This window comes from Aotus nancymaae, unplaced genomic scaffold (genome assembly GCF_030222135.1).
Source record: "Aotus nancymaae isolate 86718 unplaced genomic scaffold, 86718_ANA_hifiasm-v0.15.2.pri h1tg000014l, whole genome shotgun sequence".
In the NCBI taxonomy this organism is placed as follows: domain Eukaryota; kingdom Metazoa; phylum Chordata; class Mammalia; order Primates; family Aotidae; genus Aotus; species Aotus nancymaae.
The window spans coordinates 59481408-59500160 of NW_026988425.1; the positions used below are offsets into that span (position 1 = coordinate 59481408).

The 18753-nt window shown below is 33.5% G+C and overlaps 1 protein-coding gene across 1 annotated transcript in view; it reads right to left on the reverse strand.

Annotated features, from left to right (window-relative positions):
* ADAMTS6 (ADAM metallopeptidase with thrombospondin type 1 motif 6) overlaps positions 1-18753 on the reverse strand; it is a 328680-nt gene that overhangs the window by 116781 nt on the left and 193146 nt on the right. Inside the window, exon 11 of the mRNA XM_012462273.2 lies at positions 13486-13627. Coding sequence (XP_012317696.2) covers positions 13486-13627 — 142 coding nt within the window. The remainder of the gene's footprint in view (positions 1-13485; positions 13628-18753) is intronic.

Consider the following 18753-nt stretch of genomic DNA (forward strand, 5'->3'; position numbering starts at 1 on the left):
CACTCATTAGTTGATGGGCACTTAGGTTGATTCCACATCTTTGCAATTGTGAATTGCGCTGCTATAAATATACGTGTGCAAGAGTCTTTTTCATATAATGACTTCTTTTCCTTTGGGTAGATATCCAGTAGTGGGATTGTCAGATCGAATGGCAGACCTACTTTCAACTCTTTAAGGAATCTCTTTTATGTTTTCCATTAACGTACTAATTTACATTTCCATCAGGAGTGTTTAAGTGTTCCCTTTCCCTCACATCCATGCTAACATCTATTGTTTTTTGACTTTTTAATAATGGCAATTCTTGCAGGAGTAAGATAATATCTCATTGTAGTTTTAATTTGCATTTCCCTGATAATTAGTGATGTTGAGCATTTTTTCCACTGCCTAACACTTGATAGTCAGTATTTATTTTGTTTTATCTATGTGTTTACGAATGCTTTTAATGCCAATTTCTTCTTATATCTTACTGCTATCTTCTGAATTCAATTTCTTTCTTCTTGACATTCATCCATTAGCAGTTAATTTAGCAAGGGACACTTTTTCTTATTTTTCTGAAAATATCTTAATTTTATCCTCAGTTTTTAATGATATCTAAATTGAATGTCCTAGGCTGACTTTTATCTTATTTTAGCATTTGAAAGTGCTAAATTCATTGTCATTTGACTTCTATGGAGACTGATGAAAAGTCTCTTGTCAGTCTAATTGCTGTTTCTTCTTTGCAGTCTTTTTTTTTTTCTTGGAAACAGGGTCTTACTCTGTAGTCCAGGCTGAAGTGTAATGGTGTGAACATGGCTCACTGCAGCCTTGACTTCCCAGGCTTAAGTGATCCTCCCACCTCATCCCCTAGAGTAGCTGGGACTACAAGTGTATGCCACCATGCCCAGTTAATTTTTGTATTTTTTGGTAGACACAGAGTTTCACCCTGTTGCTCAGGCTGGTCTTGAACTCCTGAGCTCAAGCAATCCTCCCACCTCGGTCTCTCAAAGCACTGGAATTACAGGTGTGAGCTACTGCACCTGACTTTTATAGTCTTTCTTGTTGCTTTCAATATTTTTTCTGTGTGCTTTAAGACAATTTCGTCACTGTATTTTTTTTTTTTTTTTTTTTTTTTTGAGATACAGTCTCATTCTGTCTCCCAGTCTAAAGTACAGTGGCATGATCTTGGCTCACTGCAACCTCTGCTTCCTGGGTTCAAGCAATTCTCCTGTCTCAGCCTCCCAAGTAGCTGGGATTACAGGCACCTGCCACCATGCCTGGCTAATTTTGTATTTTTAATAGAGACAGGGTTTCACCACATTGACCAAGCTGGTCTTGAACTCCTGACCTGAAGTAATCCATCTGCCTTGGCTTCCCAAAGAGCTAGGATTACAGGCATGAGCCACTGTGCCTGGGGTTCATTACTGTATCTAAGTATTCTTTCTATTTAACTACTTGAGATTCATGTTCTGATTTCTATGTCTTTCTTTGGTTTAAAAAACTATTAGTTACTATCTCTTTTAATGTTTATCTTTCCTATTCTTTCTTCTAAAACTCCTATTCAACTTACATTAGACCTTCTCATTTCAATCACCTATTTGTTAACCTCTCTTAGATATTTCCATATCTTTTTCTCTTGGGTCATTAATCTTCCTACTTGTCAACCTCATGGTGGATTGTTTCCTCATGTTTGTTATTTTGTATTCAGGCTTATCTTCAGTGAACATTATTTCATCTTTGAGCATTCTGTGCCTCTTGGATTGTAGAAGTGCACCTTCATTTATTCCTATTATGCATCTCAAGGTTTTCACTGAACCAATTTGTCATTTTGATTTATTTGGTCAGCACCATGTAGGCTCTACATGGTTTTACTTTGTTCTTAATGTGAAGTGCAAGCCTGGGGCTTCATTTTCTTATGGGAGCCATTTTTTCCCTCTTTAAAGTATTTACACAGTTAAATCTCTGCTGGCATTTGTTCCCAGCATCCCAATCAGTTGATCCTTTGCAGCCTTAATCTCTGTGGCTTATAATGCTTCCTTCTTAGAGACATTGGCTTTTGGGGACATTTGCCTCCAATAGAGACAACTTTCATAAAAATTAAGAATTGAATCCACACTTTAGCTTTATCAATCAACTTTTAAACTATAACACAAATGATACAAAAGCTGTGTATCTTCACAGCTTCTTCATCTGCACTCATGGCAATAAAGAGCCTAGTTTTCTGGAAATAAAGCCACTAAGCCAGCTACCACATCCAATTAAAAAAGCAAGTGTTGAACAATGAGAACACATGGACCCAGGGAGGAGAACATCATACACTGGGGTCTCTTTTGGGGGACTAGGGGAGGGACAGTGGGGGTAGAGAGGTTAGGGAGGGATAACATGGGGAGAAATGCCAGATATAGGTGACAGGGGGATGAAGGCAGCAAACCACATTGCCACGTATGTACCTATGCAACAATTCTGCATGATCTGCACATGTACCCCAGAATCTAAAGCACAATTATATATATATATATATATGAGAGACCTTTCTGTAGGCCTTTCTAAGAGTCTTTATATAACGTTATAGACTATCTCTTTAAATATGAGAAAGCTTGTCTGATAACTTCAAATCATTAATATACTAGGAAACAATCACATATGAAAAAACAAGGCTTGTGCATTATACTGGCATCATTCCTCAATTGTTCCTATGTCTCTTCTTATCACATAAATACGTGTTGTAGCTAAACAAACTAAATTTAGTTGAGTTTATTAGTTTTATTTTATCTAGCATTTTTGTTTTCATACCTGAAGGAATGATTGTGTTTACTGTTTGTCTTGTTGTTGAAAATGGAACTATTTTCCTAGAGTTTAGAAAGTCAGTTTTATAAGTGATTGGGAAAAACATGTGCAGGTCAACCTAGAAGAGAAGTCAGTTCAATCAACTCGTAAAAGCTAGAGGGAGCAGATTTCAGTTTTATATACAGAAAAATTGTCCGAAATGAACTAAAACTGAATCCCCATCACTGTAGATACTTCAGCACACATTTCATGATCACTTAGCAAGGATGTTGTAGGAAGGAATAAAAGAAAGGAACTAATGCTTTTTCAGGGTATACTATCAACTACTATGCTAGGAATATTTATATTTGTATCTCATTTATTCATCATGGTAATCTTTTCAGAAAGTGTGAGAAACTTTAGGTTCAGAATAATTTAGCAATTTGTTTCAATCCTAACTAGATGTAGATTTGATTCAGCTCTGTTCGATATCAATGTCCAAGATAATCACCACACACCTAAGGTACTTTCCCATTTCTCTTAAATGTATCAGAATTGAATTATGTCACTGGCCAATTAAGGCTAAGTAATGGTTTACTTTTGTGTTCTAATAAAATATAAAACCTCACTAAACTTAATACCCTCCTATCCTTTACCTTGATTTTAATGGACAATGTCTCCAAATTATAACTATTATGTACTAATTTATAACATATTCACTCAATATATAAGTTTAGGAATCAACTTATGCATTATTATTACTGGAACTTCTAAATGTAATATCAACACTTGTGTGTAGATTTTAAAAAGATACTGTTAACATATTTCACAAAGTGTTTCACGGTCTTCCAAGAAACAAGACATTTAAAAATATACCTACTTATTTAAAATTTTAATATCAATTCACAGATTTTCAATTTATTTAATTGTTGAAATGAACAACACTATTTGCAAATATTAACAATAATTTAAAATATTAACAAATATAAATGGGTAATAAAAGTACACTTAGAAAATAGAGTTTTATAGTAGTTATCAAATGTAAAATAACTTACCTGATATGCAGAAAATAACTTTGTAAAGAATTAAACTAGGGTTTTTTTGATCAGAATAGAATGATTGTTTCAGAAAGACTCTTTCTAATTTCTAAAAAAAGTTAGAATTATCTTTTCAAATGTTTCCATTATTTTTTAGAAACTATATATGTTAAACTACACTAAAAAGTGGGAAAAGAAACTCTTATATTTATGGAGGAAAATTAAAACTAGTAGTTTACACAAGGTGGGGGGAGGTGATATAAAAAAAGTACAAAATCATTAAAAAATTTTTATGTCATTAAGGAAAGCAGTATATGAAGAGAAAATGGTGTCTTTATTGTATCAGCAAAAAGAGTCAAACTCTGTAAAATATTTGAAGAGATTTATTCTAAGCCAAATATGAGTCATCAATGGCTCATGACAGGGCCCCAGGAGATCCTAAGTACATATGCCCAAGGTGGTCAGGCTATAGCTTGGTTTTATATGTTTTAAGGGATGGGGAGTTCCAGGTCATAGGTTGAGTACAAGATTTTCTGATTGGCAATTGGTTGAAAGAGTTATTATCTAAAGACCTGGAATCAATAGATGAGAATGTCTGGGTTAGGATAAGGAGTTGTAAAAACCAAGGTTTTTATTATGCAGATGAACCCTCCAGGTAGGAGTCTTCTGAAAGAAAACAGTTTGTAAATGTTTCTTATTAGACTTAAAAAGGTGCCAGACTCATAGTTAATTCTCTGCTGGATCAGGGAAAAGACCTGGAAGGGGAAGGGGATTCTCTACAGAATGTGGATTCTCCCCACGAGAGACAGCTTTACAGGGCCACTTCAAACTATGCCAAGTAAATATATTTTAGGGTAAAATTCTTCCATTTTTTCAGGGCCTGCTATCCGTCATGCTATACTAGATAAAATCAGGTTGGAATTTGGTATCTTATTGCTACAAAGAGTCTATTTCATCAGTCTTAAGATCTTGTTTTAATGATAATGTTAGTCAGTTGTGCCTTTCAAAGAGCGGAGGGTATAATGAGGTATGTCTGACCCCACCTTCCCATCATGGCCTGAACTAGATTTTCAGGTTTACTTTGGAATAACTCTGGCCAAGAAGGAAGGTACGGGTCTATCAGTTGGTTGAGGAGCTTAGGATTTTATTTTTGGTTTACAGTTGCTAGCTGACTTTAAAAACTTTTTAAAAATCAACTTTGAAGACTTTATAAAAAGGAGATATGCACACAGTTTCGGCCCCTGGGAAACTCTAAATTCTATGCATGTTGGGTCCTTAATTATAAATATGAAACATTCTCTTTGTCCACATTAGCTTATCAGTAACACCTCTCCACAGCTGCTTGCAATAAAGGATCCTGAAGGTAAAAGGGGAGAGCAGAGCCCTAAAGGTCAGGAAGTAGCATCAATGCTTAGAAAGGTTACTTATCATTTGATCACACAAAGGAAAATTGAAAATCAACATATGGTGACCTTATGGCCTGGTTTCAGGTGTTTAGTAGCCATCTGAAGAAAGAGGATATACCCTTATTTTTGCCTTAAATAGTTTAATCCTATTATGTGAGTAATGGGAAATTTAAGCGCAAGAGATCCTAGAAAGGCAAATAAATAAATAAATAAATAAAATTTAAAAACTCCTTAATCTAGAAATTCTGTTTATATAACTAATCACCAACTTGAAAGTATTCAAAAGTGACTAAATGGCTAAAAGAAAAGAAAACCTCTAAGAAGCAAATGCAGGGTAAAAACTAGTAATCTTTAAGGATACAAATGATCACGGACTTAAGATTTTAGCTTAGAATTTAAGAAAAAAATCAAATAAACTTCTTGTCAAGTGTATGCCTGACAAATATATCTTTGGATTTCAAAAGAATATTGAGGTGCTAAAATAATTACATGCCATTTATTCCCTAAGCCCATATCAGACAACACTGTAGAATATTTATACCACCTTAAAATCTTCAAGGAAAGTGTGATTCTATAATCTTTCTCGGTTTAACATTCCAATATTTAATAACTTGAAATTCTTCCTAATACCTAATCTGCAACCTTCCAGCTGTAAAAATTAAGACAACTGTGAGATATTTTATGCTCTTGTTAGGGAAGCAGAACAATTTGTTACCAGCAATCAAACTGTAATAAGTGTTCCAAAACCAGAAAATGGTGTTGAGGCCAACATTTAGCTTTCTCTTTTACAGGCTACTCAAACTCATTTTCTTGTTCCCTTATATGTGTACCTCTCAGTATTTCCCTGCTATCCTCTCCCAAGTTGTCTATATCTCTTAAAAAAGTTGCATAGGTTGCCAATGTTATCCCCAAAAGACTGGTATAGCTAACATACAATTATATGAAAAAATGATTCTCAATGATAATGCAATAATGACTGAATCTTACTTAATTGGTAGTGATAAAATAATAAACAAAAGGAATTATGCATGAGTCTGAGAGACAAAATACATTGGTTTTTATTAAATACTCTCCAGGGGAAGGATCCCCTGATCAGAGAACTCAACTATCTTGTCTCTAGCAGTTACCCTGACTTCAAAGAGCTATATTTCAGGTAGGCATAGCTTGATGGCATTATTATTATAGTTGTTAATTAATATGTTAAGAAAATAATCTATATACTACCCCATATTTTTATTCAGTGCTTCCCAAATAATCTTTTGATAATAAATTGGCCTACCAGGTCAATTCTCCCTACAAGAGACAGCTTTACAGGGCCACTTCAAACTACGCCAAATAAATATATTTTAGGGTAAAATTCTTCCATTTCTTTAGAAGATTTCTTTAGGTAAGAAAATATGCATATTTCAATAGAATTGAATGAATATAAACTATGTGGCTAGATTTCTTATAAATTAATAAATCTAAATTTATATCTATATTTACTTTTTAATCTTCACTTCTAATATTAAATCCTAAAAGTCTCTTATCACTTAAAGTTTGGAACAAATATGGTACTCAACCATTTGTAGATTATTCTATCATTAAGCATCTAATTGAAGTATGTAGAAAACTTTCAAGTTTGGTAACCTGTAAGTAAAATATAACAATGGACACAAATTCATTGCCCCTGGAAAGAGTCAAAATTAATTAGAAGTTTTAAAGTTATGTCATATTCTCTTTTTACAAGTTCTTTTATGTTTCTACTACAATACACTGGGATTCTGCAATCTTAAATCAAAATTATGGAGCCCACACACTTTTACACACAAACACCTCCATTCATTTCATTTCAGAGTTATGAGCACCCTCTAATATAAAAAGAATGATTTTATATTTATCTAGAAAAGTAAGGGCATTGCTACACTGGAGAATCATTAGTGGCAGAGCTGTTTTAGTACTCTGCATAGGGTGTGTTTGGAGGTCAAGAAAAAAGGGAAAGGAGGACACCATACATCACTTTACAGAAGCCTTTAATTTTCTAACATGGGTTTTCCAGATTACAGAATTAAATTTGTTTCCTAAGACATAAAATGCCTTAGAAATTCTGTTATTTTCTGCACATCTCTTGGTCTCATCCATTAAAAATACTTCAATAGTTTCTTGCTGCTTTTAAGATAAAAACTTTACGTGGCCGATAAGGTACAGTTACACTTGGCTTCTACTTTTTTCTCCTGTTCCTTTTATGTGGTGTTTATATGAGAGCACTGGGCACACTAGCTTTCTCTCAGTTCTTCAAATACACAGGCTCAGAGTCTTCAGAAAAGGTCCTCTCCCGACTCTTTTCACCAGATAACTCTTCTCACTCATCTATTTATCAAATATTTATTGAACTCCCATATGAGACAGGCATTGAGCTAGTCACTATACAAATAGCCATGAATAAGTCAGGTGGAATCCTTCCCGTTATGGCAATTATACTCTCATTATAATTATCAGCTCATTCATTCAACAAATATTAATTGAGCACCTACCATGAGCCAGGCACTGATCTAGTCACTGGGGATACAGCTGTGAATGAAACAGACAAAACATCTCCCCCCAAGGAAAATACATCCTAATGGGGAAAGTAGTAATAAGCAAGATAAACAAGTAAAATACATAGTATGTCAGAAAGTGATAAATATTAAGGAGAAATACAAGACAATGAAAATGATAGGAAGTATGTGTGTGTGCATGTGGATGTACAATATTAAGTAATGTCAGAAAAGGCCTCATTTACATGATCACACTTAAATAATAAGTAATCAAATAAAGTGATTATGGATTTTAAAAGTGCTATGAAAGAAATAAACAGTATCATATGAAAGAGAGTAACTGGGGAAAGCCTTTTTAATAGTGAATGATCAGACAGAAGGCCTGTCTGAAGAGAAACTGGTACTTGAGCTGAGACTGAAGGGTGAAATTGAGTCATTATGTGACCCTTGGAATATCTTAATATGCTCCCCAAAGTACGAAAGGTTCAGATTCTCCTAAAGCAGTACCAGCATTATCAGCTATACAGAAATGGTATCATGGATGACAGAGATTCATAGAGGAAAAGAAAACATTTATTGAATGTCATGTGCCAGGTAAATATGCATGCTTGTCATACCCTCTTGCTATCTGAAGTTTACAAGAACAACCTGGCTGCTGTTCACTGAAAAAAGTGCCCAAGACTGAGTAAAATCTACCAATGGTCAATTTTAGGTCATAGGTAATAGTTTATGATGAACAGATCTTTTTTCTTTCTTTTTTTTTTTTTTTTTTTTTTTTTGGAGATGGAGTTTCGCCCTTGTTACCCAGGCTGGAGTGCAATGGTACGATCTCGGCTCACCGCAACCTCCGCCTCCTGGGTTCAGGCAATTCTCCTGCCTCAGCCTCCTGAGTAGCTGGGATTACAGGCACGCGCCACCATGCCCAGCTAATTTTTTGTATTTTTAGTAGAGACGGGGTTTCACCACGTTGACCAGGATGTTCTCAATCTCTTGACCTTGTGATCCACCCGCCTCGGCCTCCCAAAGTGCTGGGATTACAGGCGTGAGCCACCGCGCCCGGCCTCAGATCTTTTTTCTAATTTAAAATAGTCTGATAAAAATATCCTGTTCCATCCATCATGGCATCATATATTAGATCATGTGTTCCCATTTATAGTTCAGGATATATAATCTACTGATAAAACATTATTCAGTTCTACATTTAAAATAAGCAGTAACATGTACAACATACTATTATGCATTTCTGTGCTAACTCTTAAGTCTATATAAACAGTAACAAACTTCATAGACAATAAAAATTTCCCATAAATAAACAAAGCTATGATGTCTATAAAATTTGGCCTTAAATCTACCTGTAGATGAACAATCAGCTCTTAATGATTAACAGTAAATTATGTACTAGATATTGTTAACCTATACTGAATTATTATGTGTACTGGAAAACAATATTTGAGATATGGTTTAAGTGACAGAATAAAGAAATAAAGAGCTAAAGCTGAGGCTGAGCCCTGAATTAATCTGTGCTTTTTGGGAAGTAGTCAAAAGATCACCCACAGCCCCTATATTATATAGGCTCATTAACGACTTCCTTCCTACGTTTAAACTTATTGTTATTACTGCAATATGCTTTTTGTTAATTCAGTTTTTATAATTCTTTTCTAATAAAAAAGAGGAGACTAATGGGAAATGGAAGAGAAGTGAGACAACAGATTCCCCCGGGTTTTACTGGAAAGAGTTTGTTACTCTAAAAAGGTAAAGAAACATTTCTTGGACATACTGATACTGCTGTTTTATTTGCAATGTATTTTCATCCAGGAATCATCCAAGGTCTCTTAGGAACCTACTAACAGAGCTAGCAGATATTTTTAGATGATCTAGTAGAAATCTAGCTTTGCAGGCTACTTGTCTGTACTTGTATTTTACCTTGAAGAAGTCCTATTTTTTTTATGTAAAGTAAAAGAAAATAAATTCACTCAGATCCAGGACTCAGAGTTTCAGAGATTTGAGAACTTATGTCCCCAAAAAATGATTTTAGGGGCCAACTGTGGTGGCTCATGCCTGTAATCCCAGCATTTTGACAGGCCAAGGCTAGCGGATCACCTGAGGTCGGGAGTTCCAGACCAGTCTGACCAACATGGAGAAACCTTGTCTCTACTAAAAATACAAAATTAGCCAGGTGTGGTGGTGGGTGCCTATAATCCCAGCTACCCGGGAGGTTGAGGCAGGAGAATTGCTTGAACCCAGGAGGCGGAGGTTGTGGTGAGCCAAGATCATGCCCTGCACTCCAGCCTGGGCAACAAGAGCAAAACTCTGTTTCAAAAAAAAAAGAGATTTTAGAGAAGGTCTCCTGACTACCTCTCTCCCAAAAAAGACTGGGACAAGAGAAGGAGTTTTGAGATTTTTAGTAACAGACATTACCTGATAAAAATTTAATAACAAGTGTCTTGTAAGGCAAAATACATCTGCTACCTTTATTTTATTAACATAATTAGTATTCCTAATAGAAAACAGAACTGACATCAATTTAGACTTTTTTTTTTTTTTCCACTTTGGAGTAGGTATATCACATTCAGTATTTTTAGTTTCCTCACCTATAAAATATGATGTGATAATTATGATTTTTATCAACTCAGTCTGAAGTAGCTCAGAAAAGTCACTATGTAAATACTAGAAACTATATACCATTTATAAATTACTGTATTATACAACTATATTACTCTGCATATTATACTGTATTTTGTTCTTTATATTTATAGCCATTACAACCTCCTCACAACTTCTGTAGGAATTTAAGAACACCTGAAAAACAAGAATAGATGACATGCAAGAATAATAGTGAAAAATGTTGCCTTGAGTAAAATAAAACATAAAAATTTTCATGTAAATTTCCAAACATAACTAACATGTGTGTTAATGAATCTACTCACTAAGAATTCAGGCAGGATTTTTCATAACTACAGATGTAATCACTGGTAACCCAGCAATGACTACTTCATAGCCAAGTGGAAGAGATGGAAAGCTGATCACTTCTGCAGTATGGATCATTCTGTAGTTCTTTAAAATCTTTCCTGTCATCATGAGAGACCCGCTAGTTGAAAGAGGAATCATTTCATGATTTTTCAACACCAGATGTATCCCCTCCCAAAAATTCTAAAGTGTTCTCCTAAGTCTACAGCAACTGTATTTAGTGTTCCATTTCAGCATGCTATATTCAGACAGCTACCTAAATCAGGGCTGGTTTGGTTTTTCCTTCAGCTACCACCTGATGTATGATTTCCTTACCCACTGAATTCTGACCTTCAAAGCCACTATTGTTTTCCAAAGTAGTATTTAGAATTGTTTAAAACTTTAGGGATTCACCAGATATAAACCAGCGTAGGTTTGTGTCAACAAAACTAAACAAGTTCAGTTCAGACATGGGAGTGATTGTAAAGAATCAATTATGACTTAATATACTTTGTTAGTAACAGAGAACACTTAAAAAATAACAAAGCATTTTCATATAGTATATGAATCTAGGGAAACCATTATTTTGCTACAAATCAAAGTTAAAAGGATTCATGATAAAATACATAAAACTGTATAGGTTTGTAAGATGCTAATATCTTTCTCGAAGTTTTCCAGTTTTATTTTGTATCTTTTACAGAAGTCTTTATAAGCAAAACATATTACAAGCTGGGCACAGTGGCTCACACCTGTAATCCCAGCACTTTCGGAGGCCAAGGTGGGCTGATCACTGGAGGTTAGGAGTTCAAGGCCAGCCTGGTCAACATGATGAAACTCCATCTCTACTAAAAATTGCAAAAATTAACTGGGTGTGGTGGCACACACCTGTAATCCTAGCTACTCAGAGGCTGAAGTGAGAGAATCACTTGAACCCAGGAGGTGGAGGTTGCAGTGAGCCAAGATCGTGCCATTGCACTCCAGCCTAGGTGACAGCGCAAAACTCCATCTCAAATAATAATAATAATAATAATATACAAGCAGATTATCAGCAATATAAAGTAAAAATATGTAATTTTTGTACTGTTTATCTCATTTCAAATCAATTAGTCTGAACTCAATTAGATATATAGATACAGCAAGAAGAATCAAGTCAATTTTTTATTAATTTATTTGAGAGAGAAAAAGACTATATCCTGTAGCCATAGATTCTGTAAAACTGAGAATATATTTATCTAATATGGAAATTTTCAGGTGGAGTTAAAACCCAATTTCCAATAGAACACAAAAATGTAGATGAACTATTTCACTTGCTAACAAAGAAATGACATAGATAGATATGAATAATGTAATAGAAATTTTCTAAGTCCATTTGATCATGAATTTCAATGTATTAATCCATAAGTATATATAGAAAGACTGTGATTAAAGTTCAACTGACTTACTGAAACATAAACAATCTAAGAAGAAAAGAAACTAGAACCATACAAAAATAAGATTAAGGATAAGCCAAAGTTTTACACCAGGCTCCACATATCCATATAATCACACACAATCTGTAAATCTAGTGCACAAATATGCTCCCAGAGCCTAACAAGAATAATAATATACTTGTCACCCAAGAGATATTTAAGAAAACACTTCCCTTTATTCTGCTCCCAAAGAGGATACGTACAGTACAATGATTCAGTATAATACTATCAAAACACTTTATTATTATTTCTAAAAGAGGATTTAAAAGACTATTTGCATAAAAATAGAAATCAGGCCGGGTGTCATGGCTCATGCCTGTAATCCTAGCTCTTTGGGAGGCTGAGGTGGGTGGATTACTTGACGCCAGGAGTTCGAGACCAGCCTGGCCAACATGGTGAAATCCTGTCTCTACTAAAAATACAAAAATTAGCTGGGCATGGTGGTATGCACCTGTAGTCCCAGCTATTCAGGAGGTTGAGGCAGGAAAATCATTTGAATCCTGGAGACGGAGATTGGAGTGAGCCAAGATTGTGCCATTGCACTCCAGCCTGGGTGACAGAGTGAGACTCTATCTCACCAAAAAAAAAAAAAAAAAAAAAAAAAAAATCAAGGATTTCAACTTTTTTTAATCTGATTTTTTTTTTTTTTTTTGGTAAGCAATTTGACATATTAAAAACCCATTTTTTCATTCACCATGCTTATATTATGTTCTTAATATGAACATGTCCACTAAAATCTTCCTTTATGAAATTTAAAAAGAATTTGCATTCATTTTCTAATGTAGACACTGTGACTTGTTTTTAAGACAGACATGCAGAGTAAATTATGATACCTACATTTTTTTTTCTACCATAGCAATTTTCCTTGTTTCGCTACTTGAGCTAATGTCATCTTGTTCCTGCTTGGTTGTGGTGTTGGAATGTGGACAGTGGATGAGGCAACGTGAAGTGACTTAGTACTACCAACTATGAATAAAAGTAAAGCTGTCTAGCTAATGTTAAAATGCCCTTTAGCTCAATTATAAGACTATAAGAAAACTGGTATGTAGAGAGATTCTAAAGCCATAACATTTCAAAAGATAAAATACAGTTGGCATCATAAATTAAAGATTTAAAGAAAAAACATTTAAGAGTTACTAAAATTCTACCTGCAACCCTCAAAAGAAACTTGAAATGTGCTTAACTTAGGATTATTCAAACATTTAGAAAAAATATTGTACCTATGATATCAGAAAAACTGCAGTGTCAAAAGTAATATTTAAATTAAACGTTACTAGAGGGAAACGACATTCGTCATAATTCCATCTTAACATTTGTGTCATGGAAGAAGACATATAAATGACGAAACATAAGGATGAAGACTTCTTACCCCATATTTACATTGGCGGGAGGTTGCTCCATACTGGAAACGACATTGCTCATCAGCATCATACACCTGACCTGGGGCCACAGCTGGATAAAGAAAGTCACGCTTGGGAGGCTCATTATCAAGGCAAGTACCACGGCCTGAACTGTTCAACATAAAGGATCAAAGGAAATTAGGTACTCTATGGACTATTTCAGTCACAATTATGAAACCATGTGTTGAGCTTTGTTTTAATAACTTGATGCATGAAAAACAATACATTCTCCTAATAATTAATCACATGGAAGGACAGAATAGCTTTACTGAAACCTGAATAAGAGCTCTAAATAATTTATTTCAGCACCAAGACACAATAAAATCATTTCCGACAACAATCTGAAAATGTCATGTTGGCCTTGATTTTAACTAATTTCTCAAGGAATCAAAATAGAATTTCACATTGCTCTAAGCTTCTTGTTTGTTTTCATTGAAAATATAACCACATCTGGTAGTAGAATTAAAAACATGAAATGCAGAAAAATTCTTAAAAGTAATTATGGTTATAATCCTTAAAGAACTAATTTATATAGTTCCACCTTGGGCAGAACAATAGATGTTGTGTTAAGACATGTCCATAGGTTCTCAAAATATTTCACTAATAAATGGGCTGAATGACAGATGAGGCCAAGGACCAAAGTTTTCTTCTCAAGTATATTAGAAGTGTTTAGTCTCTCAAAATTTCATATTTCATCTAGGATCATCAGAATTGGAAAAGAGAATATTCTCTTCTTTGTATAATTTCTGTGTTTCAAGCTATGTCTGCACTCAAACATAATATTTTAATTCAGTGGAACAAATAACATAAAGGTCGCCAAAACCCAGACAGAATATCTTAGTTTAAAGAGCTTTAAACTTTGCTAAATATAATTGTTCATTTTTATTTAGTCAGTGTGCATAAAATAGGACAGATGCTTTTTTACTTTCATTTCACATGTGAGTGAGTTAGAATTTTTAAAGAATTCCTATGCCAACATTTAAAAATTTTTTCCAACATTCCTGTCCATTGTGCCAGCACTTGTGTGTTTTTTTTTCCCAAATCTTTTCCATCCACTTTGCCAAAGGAAAATAATTTCACAAGTAGAAGTTCCTCAACTGTTATTTAGGACAGTACAATTTTTCATTTATAGATAACTAAGAAAGAACTATGCATTACAATGAGTTTCCTATTCAGTTAGAAGTTTCTCATATTCTTAACATGTCAAAATCAATTTGTTATATAAAAAGGTATTTCACACAAAACAGCAAATTAATGCCTTTTAAAAACTGAACCATACTATTTCTAAGGTGATTAGAGTCAAAGACCAAAGGGACAGAATACTGTCTTCTTTATATCCCTCCCCTTTCTTTCACGCCCTCCTGACTAATTTTTTAATCAATAAGAAATATTTAGATGGAATATTAAGTATGGTACTAACAGATGAATTTGACCATTGGCCACTACAATAATTTCAATTGTCACTGCTCAAGGTGTCTAACTAACAAAGAACAACTGTTTTTCACCCAGCTATCCAGTTTTCATAATGGAACACTTTTTAATTTCCTTTTTATTATATTTTTAGAAGTTGACATGTACCTCAGCAAGAAAAATAACTTCTAGATGAATTTTTTAAATAGAAAGCTTCTTTTTTTGTTTTATTAAGTAAAATATCTTTAATCTATAAGGATATGCAAACTTTAGGCAAATGTAATGCTACTAGTAAATTTTAAATTATATATTAAGGTTAATGACAAAGAGGTCATATTTGAATAACACAAAAAAAGCATCATTTTGATAATATAATATTGGTGAGATAAATGAATTAGTTTCATTCCCCAATTTTCTTCTAAAATATGTTTCATTTCTATCAACAATAAAATTATAAATGTCTATGAAAGGAATTAAATATGTAATAAAAATAAAATAACAAATACTACTATAAATCTTTTTCATAGAAAATATTTATTTTAAACTGTGTACTGAAGTAGGTATCCAATAGGCAAAAAATATTTACAATGGCATAATCAAAAAGTGTAGGATATATTCACCTAAGTGACACCAAGTTAGACTATATTAAAAATGGTTATAATTACTTTTAGTAATACATAAAATTAACCCAGAATCAGAGGAAGAACTATGTGGACCCCAAAGAAGGGTTTAAGAATAGATACCCTGAGGAAAAAATTCTTTTCTGATGGCAAATTGAAAAATGACTTAACCCAGAAGGAAGCAAGAATAATTACTTCATTTAAAACTATTGTTTCAATATATTAATATTAGTGGTCTTCTAATCATGGTTAAGGTTCTTTAAAAAATACCAAACCAGAGGACCACTGCCGTGGCCTTCATACCACCAAGAATGACATGAACTTGCAGGCACCTGTGGCCAAAACTCTTCTAAGAAAGTTTATCCCAGAAGTGTATTTTTGTTTCAGTTCTTTGGAAGCACCTATTGCCTTGTATTAATGTGGTCTAGACAAGTCTTGCTCTCCATTTCCAGTATATTTTTACAGAAGAATAAAACACCATATGAAATAAAATATAAAGGAAAACCATATGGATCTTTAAAAATGAACCTGTATTTAGAAACATGGAATAAACAAAGGACTTTTGAAATGGATTTAGCTCTATTTGTACAAATTAGCAAGGCTTACAAGTCAAGGGTCTTCCAGTAAAACAAATGTGGGCATATATCTGCAAGGTAGATTTAAATTGTTCGTACATTTCTACACTTGTTTATACATATGTAGTATATTTTCCTTCTCGTAACCATATCTGGTATATACAGTAAAACCTTGATTTAAATATTTGAGGGATGGGATATTTTTCCTGTTTTAATTCTTTGTTTTGTTTTGCTTTAAGATGGGGTCTTGCTTTGTCACCCAGGCTGGAGTGAAGTGGCATGATCACAGCTAACTGCAGCCTTGAAGTACTAGGCACAAGAGATCCTCCCACCTCAGCCTCCCGAGTAGCTGGTACCAGAGGCATGTGGCATCATGCCTGGCTAATTTTTGTATCTTTTGTAAATACAGAGTCTCACCATCTTGCCCAGGCTGGTCTAGAACTCCTGGTCTCAAGAGTTCCTCCTGCCTTAGACTCCCAAAGTTCTGGCATGAACCACTGCATCCAGCTTATTATTTGCTAACTAAGGGTTGAGCAAGAAAAATGCTTTTTGCACTATGTTAACTAAAATTTTCTGCTACTTTCCTGCTATGTTCAAGTAATTAAAGTCAAGTAATTAAGATCATAATTATTAGTTACTAATTAATTCTTACAATAATAATTCTGGATTTCATACCTTTCAGTCATCAATTACCATTATGAAATATTACAGATATAGGTACAGAGGTAGAAGACATAGAGGTGAGCAATGTATATTTAGCCCTGGGAGTGCTCTTCCTTATTTTTTTTTTTCTATGAAAATTCTCAAGTGCTTAATTCCAGTCATATCCCTCATTTCTCCCCACCCCCAGAGGTAACTACTATTCTGACTTTTTATAATAATAATTTCATTGCTTTGCTTAATAATCTGTCTAATTATTCATCTGCCTGTTTTGGGACCCTATATAAAATAGTCATACTGTGGGTATTTTTTTGTGATTTTATTCTTTTTCTCAATATTGTGAATGTGAGATACTTCTATGTTGATGTATGTAAATGTAATTGTAGCCTGTGCATTTTTATTGTTCTTTAATAGTCCATTTATGAGTATGTCACAATTATTTATAATTCCTCTACTAATAAACATCTGGATTATTTCCAATTTCTAAGACTTGAAAATTATGCTGATATGAACACTTTTTGTATGGCTCCTGGTATAAATATGTAAATCTGTTAGGTTGGTGCAAAAGTAATTTTCACTTTGCAATGACTTTAATGGTAAAAACTGCAATTACTTTGCACCAACCTAATATTTCCTTTCATAAAACATTAGATATAAGTTGTCTTATATTTTGTAATTATCTCATTTAAAAAAATAAAATTTATGGGAAATTTTTATTTAATCTACTGTTCTAGTTAATTGAGATGTAACTATACAATTCTTACAATGTCTAATGTTACTTATGCTACTATCAAAATTATACTGGCACTGTAGTGATATTATATACAAATCTTCTCATCAAATCATAATTTTAAACATAGATGGTTTGTACATTAGTGTCATATGTGAATTTTTCCACTCAGAAAACATGAACCTCATTCATTATTAAATTAAATGTAGAATAGTGTTAGTCTCCATCTATCAGATTTAATTACAACTTATTATTAAACATATACTTGTCAGAGCAAAACTGTATATGTAAAAAGTACATCTGTGATTATTTTCTTAGCAGCACATAATCACAACTAAAAACCCAAACCCTAGTTAATAGCTACAGCAACACAGATCATTATTGAATTCCTAGACTCTATTTTTGTTTATGCTTTTAAGATTAAGCAAAAAAAATGCATTAGTTTTAGAATATACTTCTTCCTTGATTACAAAATTCATAGTAAATCAGAGTATATTTACATTTTCCAAAATGTTTACAGCATGATGAGAAAGTCTTATTTTATAAATTCTATTTCTAATTTAGAGAGATCTTATTTACATAGTCCAAAAATTAGCCTTGAATATAGGAATATGAGTTAAAGTTCAGTCATCAGCAAAAGTTTACAGATCCTTATGTAATATATGCACTCCTGGCTTTGTTTCCAGAACACATTAAGATATATTCCTAATTGTGATGTTAGATGTATTTTCACTAAAACAGTTATACCATAAAATACAGACTTTTAGTCTTCAATTCAGTGGGTCAATCTGAAAAATAAATCTTTCTATATAACCCTGTACATATCTTAACAGTCTCTTAACAACAACAACAAAAAGTTAATACTTAATGCCACCTCCTATTTTTATTTTACTAAGTTGTGCTGATTCACATAAATTAGGCAAAAATGAATTGGGTTAATATCCTCTATAGTAAGTCAACTGTCTTATGTAGTATATTCTCATAAACTGCTTTGTCAGTCTTCTCAATGAAGCTAACAATGTACTGCCTTCTAAGGCAAATCTTTTTCTCTCACCCTTGATATAACTGAACTTGAAGCTTTCAAGACAAAAGTACTGTATTGACAGTGACTTACTCTTCTTAACCTATATATAATTATGACTTATCAAAGTTATTTATTGTTAGAGCAAGATTCCCCAAATGTAACAGATAAACAGAAGGAGGAGAAACCCGTTTTGCCAAGCTCTTTCTTGGATTCTACAT